General features: G+C 44.4%; 1 protein-coding gene across 2 annotated transcripts in view; it reads left to right on the top strand.

The window, feature by feature from the left end:
* VGLL3 (vestigial like family member 3) overlaps positions 1-19,289 on the top strand; it is a 76,604-nt gene that overhangs the window by 22,878 nt on the left and 34,437 nt on the right. The window contains exons 1-2 of one of the 2 annotated variants that reach the window (XM_069636452.1): positions 240-739; positions 10,761-11,019. In XM_069636452.1, the coding sequence (XP_069492553.1) occupies positions 692-739; positions 10,761-11,019 (307 nt within the window). In that variant the 5' untranslated portion in view covers positions 240-691. Of the gene's footprint in view, positions 1-239; positions 740-10,760; positions 11,020-19,289 lie in introns of those variants that run through there. The other variant, XM_069636451.1, reaches the window with a different exon arrangement.

Below are 19,289 nucleotides of genomic sequence, written 5' to 3'. Positions count from 1 at the left end.
TCCTAAGTTTACATTTGCAAATGAGTCCTTCATCTCAACCAGCTACGTGCTGTATTAGTATGTGGCTTTATCGAATCAGGGTGGTGCAGTTGCCCAGAAGTGAATTTCTTCCACCTCATCCTGGTTTACTAGTGCACTCCGCACACCACGTGAGCCTGCATACTTCCTCTTTAGTTTACAATTGGCAGATACGCGGCACCGGCAGTCTTTCAAAACAGGTGTCACCTGAAATAAACCCCGGCAATAGTCAGACGGCGCCCCCTGCACTCGCACACTAGCGGCTTGACGTCTGCGTCGAGGCGTCCGTACGGCCCGGTTGGAATGCGCGTGGGACCTTTCCAGGCCGGCCCTCTGGCTGCCGGGTGCTTCTCAGGGATGTACTGCACACTGTATCCGCGAGCAGCAGCCTTGCGATTTCACAACCTTCCTCGGCGTGTCCAACATCTGTCCGCGAAACCTTGCAGTGCGGAAAGATAACTGCGCTCTGGTGGGAAGGGCCGCAGTGGAAAGTTGACGAATCACCGCCATGCACGCACACTGCATGCGAGGCATTCCTGCGCGCGAGGCACAACCCCACTCTCTCCAAGGAGAATATCCTCGGCGAGCTGCGTGAACGCCAGTCCGTCCAAGAGACACCGTACCGCGAGGTTTTGATGGGACTTTGTTGGGAGTGGGGCGGCTGTGATTCCGCATGCCGTCTACCGCGCCGCAAGATGGCCTCTACCACACGCCCAATGACGTAAGTACCAGCACTATTACCTCACGATTTACAACAATTAATTAAGATGGAACCATTTCAAATATGGCATGGATGAATCTGCATAAAGAAAACACAGCTCTCGCCCGATATTTCATCCTTGAAGTTCAAGATTGAAACCGTTGGTCTGTAGTTTAAAAAGCATTGCCTAGTGGGAGTTTCCAAAATTAAACATACACATGTTGCTCAGTTGGTTGGAGCAGGAACAATATATATACAATACCTATGTGGATTACCATTAAAATCTAGAGAAAAAAACAAGCGCCTTACGGATTCTCTCATACACGGTCATTGCCGATATTCTCAACACCTGATTGGATTATTTTTTTCTGTGCAAGGCCTAATTTTAATGGTGGTCTGAAATACATCATCAGAGAGGTGCGTTGGATTTGTAAGAAAGAGATAACGTGCCTAGAGTGGTCTTTCATTAATCATAGTTTACAGGCAGCAAACGTGGTCTAGTTGCTAACTGCCGATTGCGTAGTTTGCAGACTTGGGGACTGATTCACAGAACATGTTTCAATGGGATTGCGCCATTATGACATTAATCTGTGAATACGGCCCTTGGTTCTAATGCCGGCGTTCCTACACGCATCATTTCACGCAGGGCAGTTAGTTCCCTTCATCTCCCTAACTCTCAGCTCCCACTGCTTCCTAATTGGTAGATTTTAGGATGAGCCTAAATGTCGACATGACGACTTATATGAATACCAGGAGATTTATATTTTGAAAAGGCAGCCCCGGCTTCATGCGCAGTAAAAATAATATCGATTGCATTTTCTCCCAATGAGTAATCACAGGACCGTGTGGTAAAGCAGTTCTCTGCCAGTGCCCCGCGAGATTCCCGTTCAGTGCACTCTCATCACGCTTTAGTCAACAAGTTTCCGTTCGTCATTTCAAAATTAATTTTGGGTTTTTTAAGGGTTTAAATTTAGATCACCTATGCACATGAAAACCTAGTCATACGTTTCTAGAAATCAAGGACATGATTTAAAAAAAATGTTTTAACATGGGAAAATGCCTTTGAAAACATTTTTGTAAATCAGGCCCCAAATCTTCATCTGGACATGGCCGTTCAAAAGAAGTGCATTTATGAATAATTGGTATTTTCCGTTATCGGCGACGTATGAAAAATTGTACACTCTTTATAGACATTGATTTTCAGAATCCAACCTCCCAGTCTTCACACGTGCAAAGTAGACTGATGCTTGTGTGTCATTGGCCAGTGCCTCTTCAATAGCCTGCCTGCCGGACTGCAGTAATCCTAGCCCAGTGGTAGTAAAACATTGTATAGTGAGGGCACCCCCATTAAAAATATGGTTGCTAGCCCCTTTGATGCCATATCTGCATATATTTTCTACAGAAAGCAGTCCCTACTCTCCCATCTTGAAGAGCCTTGCACCCCCTCTGCACTCCTTGCCATCATTCGGGCCGCCTTCACTACGAAAACATTTTAATAGACGGCCCTGTGACGATTCAATTTACGGGGCACCAGTGGTCCAGGGATGAATATCGGTTTCTAAACCATCAATTAACCCCACACCCTAAATCATGATCAAACTGGTCCACATTCACCCATGGTGTCCACACTGGCCCGTGGCTTTGGTTCTTTACATGCGGTCCTGTTGCCCTATCTGCAGTCTGGGCCTGGCTGCTTCTATTTGTAATGTCTGCTGTTCCAGGGAGTGGAGGAACAGTTGCGAGGCTTGATTTCCAGGGGCATACAGACAGTCAGTGGCATGTGTGGCTCGCTTCCCTTCCGCTCTACAATGGGCCGAAATGCAACACCCTTCAAAAAGCGTTCCAGTTTGATTCGAAGGAGTGGAATTGCAACTATTCATCTGGAAGTTTCTGTCCAATCCATGGAGCATGTCGACATTTCTCTATTTTCATGAGAGTCGTTGGATGGCCTTCAGTGCTGTGGCCTACTGGCTCTCACCTGAAGCACTTCAGCCTTTAGTTCACACACCAAAAGACTGGGTTCGCAGGTTTTGCAGAAGCCCTAAATATCGTGACTATTCCAACGGCATGTTTATCGGAGCCACAGCTTCTTTCTGAACACTTAAGCACTGCAAAACGTCTGAAAACTTCTCTGTAATAGACAACGATACAGGACAAGCCCTTTGCCCCGTGGCACCGAAACCGTACTAAACATAAAAGATACAGAGGATTTATATTAATGTGTCCAGATATGACTCATGTGCTCACAGATAATGGTGGACACCAATAAATTGCCTTTAGCAAATATTTTGAGTCAGGCGAGTACAATAGCAAAAGTGTTTGCCATGTAGAGATTTTATGTAATGCCCTGTTAATATTGGCCTTCATTGTATATCCCCAGCTGTAATGAAATGTTACTAGCTGTTAGGGCAGAATTCCATTTAGGTGGTTCTTCAGTCCCATTTTATTGGACCTACACACTTTTTTCCATTTGTTTTTCTTGGATATTTGACTTATTTGCATGGTCAAATGCACTTCTTCTGACGTCCCACTGCCACCCCAACCCTTTTTATTTTTGGTATTTGATAGTGCATTAGAGCACAGCTAGAAAGTATAGAACATGTGAACAGAAACATACGTGTGGAGGTTGTTTTACTATGTACCTCCCCATGGACACCTATAACCATTCACACCCCCTACTTTGCCCTCCATGCCCAACACACCTCCTGTGATCACTTCGACATAGCTCTATCAAGCAGAAACATCAAACTCTGGCCCAACTGTGGTATTTCTAGGCAGTCTACTGAGCGTTAATGGCTTAATTGCAACTGTAAATATGTTACAGCTATATTAAAAAGCCTTAATGAAGTGTTCTTTTAGCCACTTGATTTATATCTCTTCCTTGTCCTGGAGTCCTGTCAAAAACAAGTATTGACAAAGACAACATTTCTGGTCTGTGTATAGGTATTAGGCATTTGCCGGACACTTCTAATATATGTCCAGTTAATCACACCATGTTTTGGTGGCTGCCATTTTATTGCAAGGTAGTACAGTTATGGCAGTGCCTGGCAAATTCCTATCGCGTGTCAACACAAAAGCACAACTTGTTGGCTTGATTTTGCGCAGTACTATTGAAGCCCATATTGCTCCTATGGCAGGGATGCTTTCTAAGCACCACATTTTGATAACCATATATTGGAGTTGTGGCATAGGCTGGTCGCAGCTCTATTTTAGTTTCGGCTTCAAAAGTGCTCCAGCAAGTAGTAGCCCAATGTTCGTTTATGTAGCCATTGAGACATTTCTCAATTTTGAAAGTACTATTATCTGCCATTTTGTTTTGGGACATTCTTTTGCTTGTGCAAACCACAAGACAAGCCTAAAACGTATGTTGTGGAGACAAGGACTCACTCTGAGCCCAGCCATACACCCTCTATAGTAGTTTGGACTGCTTCAGAATGGTCCCTGCCCCAGACAGGCCAATGCAACAAAAGCATAGTAGGGCCTGAGAGTTTCATTTAGGGCCCGCCTAATTGGCTGTCTACCAAAACCTTTGTGTAACTACTTTGTGTATGATATGAGGGCTGTCTTAAGCCAGCCCATGAATGAATGTGTATTCTTCAATTCCACTGGATTCTGACCTCAATCACGTGAATATTTTTCCAAAATGAGAGGCTGTTGAATTTTAAGACCAGGTTTGGCCTTTATGGCTGTGCTCGGGTGTCCTTTGTCTTTTACACCAGTTTCACCTTTCGGCTGCAGGATGTCCATTCTGGGCTTTTTCTCATCCTCTTCCTGGTCCTCCTTACGGTTTGAGTTGGTTGCCTCTTGTTGGCACTGTTTCTGGGCCGTTTTAAAACCCTCTTCAAATTTTGTCCTCTTGGTCCTAGCGCCTAAATGTAGCAAGCATGTGTCATCCAGGAGGGTGGTGAGACCCACTATCCAACGTTTGGTCTTTGTCTGGGCCATCTTGGGCCTCTTCCACTAAGGCTCTGTCCTGAGAGCATTTTCTGCTGGCTGGCTGTTCAATTTGTCTTCTCAAGCCACCCAGATGTGCTTGGTTGTGTTCCCGTGTTTTTCTGGAACCCTTTCAGGCATTACCTCTGTTCCTGGCTGGAGAGTAATCTCCTGGAAATGCTGATTGTCTTTCATATGGGTTTCTTAGGTCATTGTTGGTCCAGGGTACACATCCCTAGGTATGGATCTGTAATACATTCACTCATCGGGTTGTTTTGCTGTTCCTGAGTCAAGTTCTCTGAAACTGGTTCAGTAAGTACTTACCCCTGGGTCCTGGTCTGTTGGTTTATTTAATGTTTTTCTCACCACCGGTCCCCTGAGCCAGATGGAAGTGGGGTATAGAGGTGCCTCCTTCTGTGGTTCACCATTGACTTACATTGGTCCGAATCCTGCTCTGCGTCTTTCCTTCCTGGGCCTTCTTTTTCACATAACCTGTGACTGGAACTTTTCATGTGGGGCTCATCAGACATTCTCAGTGGTTGGTTGCACGTTATTCTGTACCTCTAAGGTACGTGCCTTTTCCCCATAACCACGTCTCTGCCCATTGGATTTGTCCCATTAGTTTCTAAAATTTGGAAAACTCTACTAACATGACCTTTAAGGGTACTGAACAGTTTCATTTGTCATGGGTAATCATTGGGAACCTGGAGTTATCAAGAGTCTGGAATTTTTGCGTATATCACATTTCTTTATCGTTATATTACCTTCCTGTCTATGGAGCGTGTTAAATTACAAAGCATACCTGCTGGTTATTTTGTATAATTTATGAGAGCCCAATATTACTCTACGGTTTGGTGGCCCCCTCAGCATTGCTGGGAAAGTGTTGACCCCTTTTCCTTCCTCTCGGTGCTATGTGGTCTATGGTTTACATTTGTATCATTCATTCTGGTTTGGCCCAGAGGTGTAGGGAATTATGGTACCTAGTTGCATGTGGTAATTTTAGTTCCTAATTAATGTTATTTAAGTGTACTTTACTGTTGTCTAGGGTTCCCTTTATCCCCACCCGCAGACTTATATTTATTGTTATCACGAGCAGATATAGGGAATACATCGATCTTAGGAGTGGGTGGGATCTTTCGGAATGCTGTCACTGTTGTTTACATGGAGTGTGCAATAGTTTATTTTATGTTTAACTGCAAATACATATTTGACCTACCTTACAGTTGATACTATTTTAATGCTATAATAAAGTGTTTATTTTTCATTAGCACCCTGTGTGGCGACATCCACCAATGATAGTTCTCAGAACGCGGGCTGTATCTACTAAGGAAAGGCCGCGCTCTGAGCATTTTCATTGGTGTAGGGTGTGTCCCTTCCCTTCCCCACTCTCCCTTCACCTTACTACCTGTGTAGCTCTACACGGGTGCTGATGGTGTCTTTTTTTGTTTTAAATAAAAAAAAAAGAAACTTAACTTGGCTGCGCAGCCCAGTCCCATGCAGTGGTGCTTTCACTGAATTCCGTTTTCAGGTTGCTGACATCATAGTCATCAACAATGAAAACGGATTCACCAGACAACAGCACTGTGCAGCGGCTGAGCCACGTAGCCAAGGTACGTTTTCTTTTTCAAATTTACAAAAAAAAAAAAAAAGAAAGACACCATTAACACCCGTGTAGGGAGCTACACGGGTAGCAATGGTGATATTAAACTTGGTGGAAATGGCACCACTGCCCATGTTAAGGGACCCTTGCTGTGCTCTGGCCATTAACTTGGGCGGCAGAACGTTACTGATAGGGTCTGCCCGCCACCTTATTTAATTTCGCCTCAGCATATAATTTAAGTGTATATTTCTCTGTTAACTATTGGAACAAATGTTACCTCACTGCCAGCCTACCTCCTTCCTTGAGTGAGCTTGACTGCTCTGCCAATGCTTCTCTTGGAGTGTTTGGTGTAACCTTTGGCTGGCATCCCTGTCTTGCCAGTAGGTTAGATGGTTTTACAGGCATCAATAGAGGGTTATTGAAACATATTTCTAACAATATCATTCGATCTAATTGAACAATACACACTTTAATTATTATTATTAGCATATTTATTGAGCTCGGACCTAGCTTTGGGAAACAACAGAGTGCGTTACAATCATGGTGGTAGAACACAACGAGGGAAGCATAGAAAAAGGGAGCAGGGAGCTAACATGGTAGGGTGAGGGTGGGCAATTGGCAGCAAGGGATCTACAAGCAACCAGGGGAGGAGACAATGACAAGCAGATCACTGAGTCTCGGGTATGTGGGGAGTGCTGGATGTGGAACTATGTGTTAGGGAGAAGCCATTCCTTCAAGAAGAAGGTCTTAGCTCTTTCCTGAGCTGTATAGGCGATGGGGCAAGTCTGATGTTAATGGGGAGGATGTTTCATACACACTGAACTGTAAGAAACATAATCTTGCAAAGGGAATTATCTTCAATGTACAATGTACAACAGACATGGTCCGATGTGAGTGCATAACTTAAATGCACCAATGTTGGATATCTCTCACCTAATCTTCATGATGAGATTTGCTAATTGAAGTTTATTCTACATGCTGAGTCGAATGCATCCGGGAATTACAAGTCACAACAGAAACACTGTTACATATAGTGAGGATGGCATTGACTTCACATCCTCGAGGAGGGCCATTTCACAGGCAATTAGCACATTTAACCATATGGCGATTTAAATCCAGAATGGTTGAACATCTTGTTTGACAAAGTTTGAAAATATGTGGACAATTTTTCAAGTTAGAAAGCCTTAACGTGTGGGTGGGCCCTATTACACTTGTGTTCAGGTATATAGTTGGAACCCTGTCATGAGTGAAAATCAGTATTTCAACTAAGGGGCTGCCTGGTGGCTGTGGGTTGTTGGATGAGCGACAATTGGGGTTAAGTTGAATGGGGACAAGGTGATGGTGCTGGTTGTTGGCCCCCCCTGCCACTTACTTGTGGACTCCTATGTTCTGGACTTCGGCTCTTGGCCCTCTTCCTAGACCAGTTTCTGTTGTCAAGGATTTAGGAGTCTTCTCCTCCTTGTCAACGGAAGCCCAGGTTTGTTCGATTTGTCAAACAGGTCATTCTCAATTGAGGGTGCTGCACAAAGTTTTATACTTTCTCCCTTCACATCTACATGTCCCTGTTGTTGCTACACTCGTTCTTAGTATCATTGAGTATTGCAACTCTCTCGTTCTAGCTCAGTCAATGTATTTGACCCGCCATTTACAACTTCTTCAAAATCTAGTGGATAGAGTTGCAACTGGCTCCCCTTATGGTTCTTATATTTCCACAGTTCTTCGTTCTTTGCACTGACTTCCTGTATCAAAACTTATCAAGTCTACATCTTTGTGTATAGTTCATTGAGCCTTCTACGGCCATGCCATGGAATGGCTTCAATCCAAGTTCCAGGCCTATGCTGCTGGGCCATTCCTCACTCCCAGGAAGCATTTCTTATTCCAGTTCCACACCCAGCTGCTGCTGCCAAGCTTTGGAACTCTCTGCCTTTTCTACTTAGGGCCACTGAGAACACTTGTGTTTCGACGCTCTCTTAAAACGTATCTTTTTTAGTTAGGAATCTTCTGTCTTGCCTGCTGTTCCTGTTGAGTTTTAGCACCAAGATGCCCTCTGGCGTATGTTGCACTTTACAAATACCAATAACATAACACACCTAAACAAACATCTTTACCCATGCCAGCAAGCAATCACAATCCTGGAGAAGATTGGGCTTTAAATGATTGCCCTATAAAGATGAAACCTAAGTCCTTGAGTTGACTGTATTTATAAGAATTGTAATCAAATGCTTAGTATGTGTTGTAACTAATTGGTGGTTATGTATGCAAAATCATTGTGCTAACTGTAGATGTGAACTTTTTTATAAATAAAACAGCAACCAAAAGTGTGCTAATATGGCCATAATGATGAGGAACCTGGGCGGTACGGGTGGTAACGTCCCTCAAGCGCTCTGGGACGTTACCTTCCAGTACTGCCTGGGTTCCTCGTCATATGGCCATTAGCACCCAGGTAGTATCTGCTACGTGGGGGCCAATGATGTTTAATGGAAAAAAAAGAAACATTGCGGTTCTGCGCTGCACAGTGTCGTAGTTTCCAAGTCCGTTTTCCGTTTTGATGGCTGTCAAGTCATCAGCAAAGAAAATGGAGGTGGGAGACTACGAAGCAGCACAGAACCATAAGGTATGTTTTTTAATATTTGTATTGAACAGTCTTAGCACCAGCATAGGAAACTACACGGGTGCTAAGAGGAGCGGGGGAGCAGGGAAGGGAAGAAGCAGGGAAAGGAAGGGGGCACTCGCCAGCAGCACTTAGGTAGCTCAGAACGTGGGCTTCAGTTATTTGAATTTATGTGTACATTACGGGATTTCCATTTTGTCTTTTTTTCCCGCCAATATGCCTGGTTTTGGGAACATTTGCAGGGGTTGCCTCATTTTGATTTTTGACCATAACTGACAGACCTATTGAAATGCTGTCCTCTGAGTGGTGCAGTATGGAATGTATCTTCAATACCACATTAGACCACTTTTCCTCCATAATCATGGGGCGTTGTGCAGAAGTTTGCCCCTTGAGCATCTCTTCTCATCCTGCAGGACAGAGGTGTGGATCCTGTTAGGGCCAACTCGGCACTTCAGCACTCCGAGGATGAGTCATGTCGTGTTAGGTCAGGATCGTGGGATTTACCGAGCACACTGCTGCCATTTGCACGGTCTCTGGGCACGTTGGGGTCTGCAGAATATTGCTTTGTTGTTGCTTTGATGCACGAAGATCAGAAAGATCCAGACTCTTGATGCGGGTGTGTTTCTAGGTGATGGGTGTTCAGGGCACTTGAGGTATGTGTCTCCAGAAGGGCGTCTTAAGTGTAGATACCCTGTTCATTCTGCTGCTAATGAGGTCTGCCCAGAGGCCCAGAATGGAGCCTGCGTTGCCTGAAGGCTGTGGGTGGCAAGCTGGCGGGAGGTGAGGATGTCGGTTGCTATTAGTGTCTGCAGTGTGGATTATTAGCAGTGGCCACCTCAGTGTGTTGGCAGCGCCCAGAAGCAGGAGGAGTGTGGCATGAAGTACTATATAAACAATCATATACAATGGGCATTTTATGACTTCTGCCTTAGTATAGACTCCATGGGCCCGATTCATGGAATGTTCGCACGGTTCAAAGTGACTGAAAAGAGACTTTGTGCTGCTGACACAAACCCAGATTCATGGAGCTGTGCAAAGTGTATTATTGCAGTCCAAAGTGAGCACAACGTCACTGTGTACTGCAAAAATGACTATGCACTGACTTTGCACTGCAAAAATACACTTTGCACAGTTCCATGTATCAGGGATTATGTCGGCAGTGCAAATTCACTTTTCAACAGTGCAAAGTCACTATTCAGCAATCCAAAGTCACTTCGAACCGTGCAAAAATTCCATGGATAGGGCTCTAAATCTTTATTTTTATGTTGACTTCTCTGTAATGTATTGTAATGTCTTGAATGCCTTGAACTTTTGATATTGTCTGATATTGTCTGGTAATGTCTGTTTAATAACTACGTTTTGCTTCTACTACTGAAGCAGACTGGTGCTGAAGTCACAGAGTAAAATGCCCATAAGTACCTCAGAATGGTGTGCTCAGAATGGCGTGTTCCGCTAAGAGCAGTTAACATGCAAATCCTATATCAATCAATAAAAGTGATTTGCGCATTTTCCTGCTGATTAGGCCTAACACCCGTAGGGCCTGTTTTACACACATTTTTCCAATGGGACTTTCCCATGTTAACAAATTTCTGTAACTCAGACCCTTTGGGATTTATTCTACAATGTAAGTGAGAAATGGGATACGGGTTGGGCTCAGATGGTTTTATAAGCGCTAGCAAGCCAAGAATGGATGCTGGTGGGTGCCTGGAGCAGGGCTGCGCTGCTGTCCCGTGCTCTGACAAACAGCCCACCAGATGTGTGCAATTATAGGACGCGCATGTGCCCACAGGGGGCTGCCTCCGGCAGCTAGGCTCATATGACTTGGGCCACACGATTCCAGTATGTGAGACTCTTTCAGGCCGCTTGCATGTGACACCACCACGTCTTTCTGCTTTCAGAAGAAGCTAGCTGCGCACAGCAAGATGCAGGAAGCTCTGGAGGCCACCCTCGCCGCCACCAAGCAGGAGGAAGACGAGAAGGAGCAGCCGGCGGAGATGGAGTACCTCAACTCTCGCTGTGTCCTTTTCACCTATTTCCAGGGGGACATCGGCTCCGTCGTTGATGAACATTTCTCAAGGGCCCTAAGCCAAGCGAGCAGCTTCAACCCAGAGAGCGGCCCTTCAAAAAGCAAGGCAGGGGCCAACTCCACGTGGCGAGGTAAGACGCTGCATCACTTTTATGTCTGCTCAGGTGCTTATGCATAGCTGATGGAGTTTGGGATGTTGGGTAAAACAAGTGGTGATAGTGGAGTAGAAACCGCGCTGTGGAGTTTGGGGTGAGTAGATAGCAGCTATTGTGGGCATGCGGGTGCTATGTCTTGTTTTGGCAATTCATAGGAGAATTTAAGATGCTTTCTGCAAATCTAGTTGCTTTGTTTGTGATAACTCGAAGTAGCTCCATTGGCTGAAGAAACTCCATATCAAGCAGTACTAGAAGACCAATGATTTCCAAGGCAGGCAATGCGTTTGTGTGGTTTCTGATGATAGACAGCATTGTTGTAAAGCACAGGCGAGTGGTAAACTCTTTATAAATGCATGGGTATCAGCCGAGGGTTCGAATTTGCTGTGGGTCGGGAGCTATTTACCTCCAGCTTCTACCCTAGGAGAGCGCCTGGTTAGCTTGAAACCAACAGCTGGCAGGAGATACTTTTGACTCTGCAGGCCAAGTGGTGTTTTACAGACATATATACGTGACATTAACTTTGAGTTAAAGAAGAATTAGGGCACATCTAGTGCACATTTAAACATAATGGATCATACATAATAGCCACAAAGTGAAATTGCGCACCTCATGTAAGTTAGATGTGTAGCACACTGTGTGCTCGCTCCTGGTCACCTATCAGTAGCTCCTGCCCACTGGGTGATGCTTGAGACGCAGGACCTGGGTTTCCATCCTGCTCATCGAACCTGAATGTTGCGCCCTGTCAGCCCATTGGTCAAAGTTCATGCTGCACAGTTCCACGTTGTAGGTCTGTCAAAGCTTTGTCCTGGGAGGATAGCTCAGCGGCAACATGCTCGCCTTGGAAACAAGACGACACGAACCAACACAGGTTCGATCCCTGGGTCCATGCTTAGAAACCTCTGGGTATTAAGCGCGTTATAAATACGAAACTAAGAGACATATTCCTGTAACAGCGCTTCAGTGTCCCTGGGCTGTGTGAGCGCTTTAAAAATACAAATAAATAAATAAAAGCTGGATGTGGGGCATGTTACCCGCAGTGCCCTTAGATGCTGTGCGGGTACAGGCAGCCTCTCGCTCACATGCACAGTTCTCCAGTGTCTGACGTGAACTTTAACTCCAGCTCATGAACGTGCATGAAAACAGCCATGCTTAAACACTAAAGTAGTATATAGTCATATTTATAATTCATTAACTAATGAATAATGTAATTCACAGATTTCACGGACATGCTGTCAGAGGGGTACTATATTAATCACATGCACTCTCTCTTTTCCCCTCCCCCTTTATTAATTTCCATTCCATGCTCTCTACACAAAGAGGCTTGTGGAAACATTTATCCTGAACACCAACCTCAATAGGCATATACACTTCCTTTATACCAGGGCGTTCACTGACGGCAAATGCCCAGTCCATCTCGCATAACTTCTAAAATAAGCCAGAGTTGCGCTGTATTTATATGTGGGATAATGGTGTCCCATAAAGTCGTGTAAACACGAACAAAAACTCATTTCAACAAATGTTGGTTTACACGCATCAGAGAAGCCTCTGTGCACTCCTGCCTCCTTTCTCGGATGCCTATAAAAGGCATTCAATGAAAAGGCATTGGCATATTGTCTTATTTAGAGGCATGGTTCTGGGACTGGCTACTTCACACACATGGCTGCGTTGGCCATTCCAATCGGAGGCGTGGCCACGTGGCACACTCTCCCACTGCACAATGAGCTAAGCCATCTCCCGCGCTTCTCTCTCACGCTGCTGATGACTGTGTTACATGTGCACGCTCATCCTGCGGAGTGTGCACGCTCAACACTCAATTTAGCAGGGTGCTTTCTCAGGTGTGATACTTGGTCATCCTATGGGCAGGCTAGGACAGGCCTGTAAGACAACAGGACAATGCCCGAACCAAACACACAAAATGCTAGTGTGAGCCAGTTGTTTTAGACAAAGTGGGCCACTTTTATGATGTGGACCAGTTTAAGTTACTTCCCTATGTGGCTAGTAGTTTTGACTAGTGTTACTGAATAAACATTCTTTAAAATGCACAATTTGCAACAGAATTGATCAAAAACCTCATACTTGGGTACTATTCGCAGTCTGTTACAACCGGAATGAATTGAACTGTTGGCCACCTTTTCATTGGTTCCCGAGACAGTCTTATGCCCCAGTCCGGCCCTGCCTATAGGAGAGTTCTAGATAACACACTCATGTTTTCCACAGGTCTTTTCTTACAAATCCACACTCAACATTTGTCGTCAGAGAGTCGGATTCACAAAGCCTTTTTGAGTGGGATTTTCTCATTCAAATATCTTTGTTAATCAGGCCCAGGGTATTTTAAATACTCGTTTCAAATATGTAGAACAACATGCTCTGATGACTCCACGAGCCCCCTGCGTCAATACTGCTGTCAACAAGTAGACACAGTGGCCTGCTTCACAATGCTTGTTGCAATGGGGACATCCCATTGAAATTCACTTCGAGAATCAGGCCCAATACATCAACTCAAGATGCAATTCATTCCATTGGAGAGTCACATCTCCACAGGAGTATTTGGAGGAATTTTCAAAAGAAATGTTCACGTGTTTCTCTGACACCACCCTGGCAACTGGTGTACATTCACTCGTCAGACTTATGAATGAGCCTCCATAGCAGTGCATCCATTATATGTCTGAAAACTGTTTCACAATTGACCACTACTCATTTTAATGAAAAACAAACAATTGTCTTTTGATTTGTCAGGTCGACTGATTAATGTTCAGAACTGGCCTGTGCGTTTATATTCGGTGCTTTAAAGCTTTATCCTAAATCACTGAGTTTGTGGTCAAGGCAAGCACTCCAAAATCACCGGGAGGCAGTATTTTGTTGTCATAGGAAACACTGTATTCTCATTGTTTTATGTATTATCATCGTTTTATGTAATATCACATGCTTGTTTAGCGCACCAGACTGTGTTCCTCTCACTCGTAAGCGCTGTCATTCATTCCCAATTTAATGACCTCAGAAGGATAAAGGGCTGCGTGGGTACCACCGCGAATAAAATAAATAAAAAACTTAATCCTGCAGACTGAACACATATGTTTCAGGTAAGTGCTGAACTCTTTGCGCTATCTGACCAACTACTTACAGTACTAGCACTACTAATATTATTTATAATAGTCAAATAGGCATAATAATACAATTAAAGAATTGAATCTCAAATAATCAGGAATGTTTTCAGTGTTCAGACGTGCTTCAGGAGCAGAAACAAAACTATATATATATATATATATATATATATATATATATATATATATATATATATATATATATTATGCATGTTGCAATTAAACTTGCCTCGGGAAAAGTTTGCCTGTAACACAAGCTTGACACTGTCTAGCCCTCCAACTTGAGGCACGTTACATGCCAGTGACGCTACAGGCACTCAGCATGATGCCTAAACCAAGTAACAGTTATTGCCTCCCTTTAGCTGTCAAAATAAAAAGTATCAACCTGGCTCTCCTTTCTGCAGACACCACCTGGCCAGGTATTGCAGGTATGACAAGTCAGCCTGGAAGGCTGTCACACAGCATATACTACTAGACATTATAGACCACCTTTAGAGCCAAGGAGTGCTAGGATAAGAAAACCCCCACAACACTATGTTTAACACAATGTTGGTTTCCCAGCCCAACAGTGTGAGTACATGCCATGGTGTCTGCCACAGACAAATTCGCCATGCGCCCAGAATCTCTCAACAATAGAGGTTAGCTGTGCCAAGGAAAGAACAACCCCAGAATGAACGTATATTGTTGAGATTAGGCCACCCATTCAGTCCCACCTGGATCTGTGGGGACATTGTTTACCCTTAATACCCCAGATGGACTGCCTGGACCCCGCCATGACAACTGGCTCACACCGGATAGTGGAAGGAATACTATTAACAGTCCTCAACAGTACCATGTTTACTGAATAACAGAGCCAGAGAGTGGGCGGCATGGGTCAGTTGTAGCACATGTTTTTTTTTTTTTAATAGCAAGATTACTGCCTGTCCATTGGTTCTGTTGATGCAGATACTTCATGAACTGGTTACTATGGTGCACACATCAAGCACAAACATCATTTGTTTCGATTTTTCGGAATAACTATGATGGCCTCTCAGCACAGGGCAGCCTTGCCAAATGTTTTCTTTTTGGTGTAAATCAATAACTGACACAGATTATATGATGCGATAGCTGGAATGAGAGACACATCTAACATTCCTGGAATCCCAGATACAATATAGATCCATTTTAGGTGTAGTGTATATTTCAGTTCTACAATCTCCACATTAGGTGAACCTTGCAATTACAATTATGTAGTAGCTTGAAAAATTACTTTAAACAAATAACATATTTATTAGTAAATGTTCCCCCTTAGAGAAAGGGAAAGGAAAATTGTGCCCATCCAACAGGGAACTGGACATCATGTTTTGCACATTACTTACATGGCAAACATGTTATCTGTTGAGTAGCTTCTCCGGCCTCTTAGGTAATAGTTATCTCGACTTTTAAACTCATGATTTACTAATGTACTTCGGTACAGTGCAATCTGCAGCAGTGGAACACATATCCTACAGTATGTTTGATGCAAGACCGCAAAGAGTGGATTTGTGCCAGTCAAAAACTCTCCAAACAGGCCTTCACTACAGAGAGTTCTGGTTAATCCATTGAAACTAGCGTTGAGGTACGTATGCGATTTGCTGAACAGACAAAAAAGCATGGGTCTGAGAAATCATACTCTGTATTCCAAACCATGAACCATTACATGAAACATAACACAAAGTGATGGTCCTCCATCACACAACTGACATATCAGGTCACCAAGAACACCCTCCATTCAACACAATCAAGAGAACCCTCATCCAGGACGTATCCTTGGACTGTTGCGGCTGGGAAACGCAGACGAACACACTCTTCACCCTTGTGCACTAAACACGACAGCCTACAGAGAGCAGGCCTAGCAGATTCAGGAGAAGATCAACCCTAGAACGTCCTTCTTCCGCACCTGCAGGACCCCTTCCCCAATAGTCTCACGGGGCAAGGGCCAAACGAATGGCCAGTGCACAGGGCTGTTAACTCCACTCTGTTGTGCTAACCTGGGAAGGTCCGGCCACTAAAGTGGATCTTAAGGTGGACTGTACTGCCAAGAGGCTGAGCGGGAGAAGAAGTCCTTAGTTAAGAAACTTCCAAACTGACATCCATCTTGTCTTCCCACCACATGTGGTCGGCCTTCATGGAGAACATGAAATAGTGCATGGAAAATACAGGGAATAGACACAATGGCAACATATTGAGGCAAACTGTAAATAAAGGCTACCAAGCTTACTATGGTCCCTGGGCATAATGCTATCTGGCATAGCTATGGTAAATGAGAAAAATGAAAGTTGGTACTGATGTGCTAACTGGATATAATGGAATCTGGCCACAGTGCACTAACCTTTCCCATCATATATGCTAACTGGGCCCACTAGATTACGTCTGACTGTGCTAATGGGGCATGCTGGAAACCGTAATAACTCTGAAAGCTGGGAATAATGGAATCCTTCCTACTATGCTGCCTTCCAACAGCGGAGCCTGGCACTTTGTGTTGAGGCAATTAATGGAATCTGCCAATGTGCTGCTAACGGGGTAAAATGGAATCCCCGTGACTGTCCTTACTTGGCATTATAGAATTTGTTGTTGCCATTTAAAATGGGCATAATGTAACACGGATTTCCGTGATAACTTGGCATAATGGAAGGAAACGTTGTGTGCTATTTGTCCAAAACGGATCCAGGCAAGACTATGCTATCGCAGCATATCCCTGCCAATAGTCTTTAGGTCTGCTTTAGCGATACAAAACATATTTTTATATTTTGGTTCTGGTGGATTCCTCCCACTTCCAAGTGTTCCAAAGTGCCTATGTTTGTTACTGAAGCTTGCTAACAGGTCATTGGACGCACTTTTAACTCATGGGCCCTCATTAGGACCCTGGCGTTAAGGGGTTAACGGCGCTGTAAAAGGTGTCTGCGCCGTTAAACCCTTAACGCCTTACTACGAGGTCCCTTTGCGGGACCCGACATTAACAGCTGGTCTAGACCAGCCGTTAAAGTAGGGGCCCGCAAGGGACTCTCGAATAAGTACGGTACCGCAATTTGCGGTACCGTACTTACTGCCTTCCCCATTCCCATTATGCCCTATGGGGAAAAAATGGGAATGGGGAAGGGCCATGGTGGCATGGGGAATTACCGCCCCGCCAACCTTTAGGTGGAAATTCCCTATTCCGCCACGGCGGACTCCTGCATTAGCCGGAGTCCTAATGAGGGCCACGGAATCATCTCACCACTGATAGTGCGTGTACCTGGAATGTTGATGGCAATACCTGTGAATGATGTGCGCACGTGGGTCGTTGAAGGCCATACATTGCACTTGACTGAAATGGCAGCCATGTGATGTGATTGCTATCAAAGGCACAGCATGGGGATCGCCGGGAGATGATGGCTCTCCCGTGGCATATGACGCAGTAGCTTATACATGGCGTGCGCATGATGTGATTTCAATTCCGGAGAAATGTCGATTAAACAAACACTCAAACTGCTGGCATTGCCAAGACTTTCTATGGTCCGCCTATCAGTGCAAGCACCTCACTTGGGTAGCTCAGTGTAGAAGCTATCCAAACAAACAGCAATGGGTTCTGTGTATGCATTTAGCCGACCTCAGTCTGGATAGGCCAACCTGCACAGAGCTTTTGGTGTTCTTCTTGCAAAATGAAGCAGACTCTACTTTCATTCTGCTTTGAGATTATGGAATTCCAATGCATTTATATGCTTCTAGGTCAGCTAAAGAGTTTGCATTCTTTACCACTTCTGTGCATTTATAGGGTCTCCTCTAATTATCACTGCTTTATTACGTTTACCGCTGGCTTCCCAAAATAATCTTCAATGTCGCATTGCTTCAGAAAGACGCGTCATATATGTATCCAAAGCAAACCCCACACAACTCGACATTTACCTTTTTTGTGGTTTAGGCATAACTTATCATTTAAACATTTTTTTTTTACATCATGGACAGTATAGATTCCACCTAAAGGTCAGTTGCACTTTGTGCACGTGCAAAGAATGACTACAGCTCACAAGTGGTCAGAGAATGAGGTATATTCGTAAGGGGAAACATATCGTATGACAAAGTATTTCTCTCTACAGTCGCCGTTCTGCAAACACATCTGAAAGGGAAAGAGGACACTTGGAAATTCCCAGTCATTGATGTTGGCACCATAGAAAGATAGTCATCCCTACTGATGGAGCTCTCTTTGCTGATGACTACATTGGACCATAAGTGTCCCTCTGGTTATCCGTTCCACATTCCTATGTCCTTAAATAGTTATGTAAGCAGATCTACATTTCTTGTATACGTTGGTTGTTCACATTGCCAGTTACCGAGAGTCTGTGGCCGTTCCATAGCAAGCTCCTGGAGCCTTCTTGCCCATGTTAAGGCATGTGCGAGGCATTAGTACCCCGAATCTGCATCCATTGGAGTGTTTGCAAACGTACTGATCTGCTCTCCCTACACCCCCATGAGAGAATGGGTAGAAGAGAGATGTCTAGGAGTTTCGTCCACTCTTCAACAGCTTTCCTTTCTACTTCAAAGTGAAACAACCAAAATCTCATTGTTTTTCATCAGGTGGAACCCTAAATATGGAGGCATCCGGCTGCTTTACCAAAACTAGTCTAGTACATCAATTGGAAAACAATTTCATCTCCATCTGAGGGAAGACAATGGAAGGTGCATACAGAGGCACCTGTACACAATTGCATTAGACTTTCTGCAGCATTGGATCCTCATGCCTAAAGCAACACCACATGTTATAACCCACTCCACAATGAATTGACATGTGCCAGAATTGGGGATATCTATTGACTTGTTTAGGCCTTTGTTATAGGGTTACAATGCGTCCAGAACATTTCACCAATTCAGGGCACAATGCTTGAAATAAAACAAGATGTGACCAAGGAGAAACATTGGCATGTTCGGGCAAAACAGCATTCCATAGGCCTCGAACTCTAACTCCAAATCGCCTTCGACTGTGCTCCTAATATCCCAATATTATAATTTAGCATTCAGTGAATACATTTGCTAAATTAAAGAGAGGGTAAGCCTTTTCCAGAAGTGTGTCTTTCTAATGTTTTGGTGCAGAAGCAGGCCACCCCTATGTCTTAGAATTCCTTCTTCTGAACCTACTGGCTAACTGTGGCA

The sequence above is a fragment of the Ambystoma mexicanum genome, chromosome 7p (genome assembly GCF_040938575.1).
Source record: "Ambystoma mexicanum isolate Mex_15411 chromosome 7p, UKY_AmexF1_1, whole genome shotgun sequence".
Taxonomy (NCBI): Eukaryota; Metazoa; Chordata; class Amphibia; order Caudata; family Ambystomatidae; genus Ambystoma; species Ambystoma mexicanum.
This window is presented reverse-complemented; position numbering and strand designations above follow the sequence as displayed.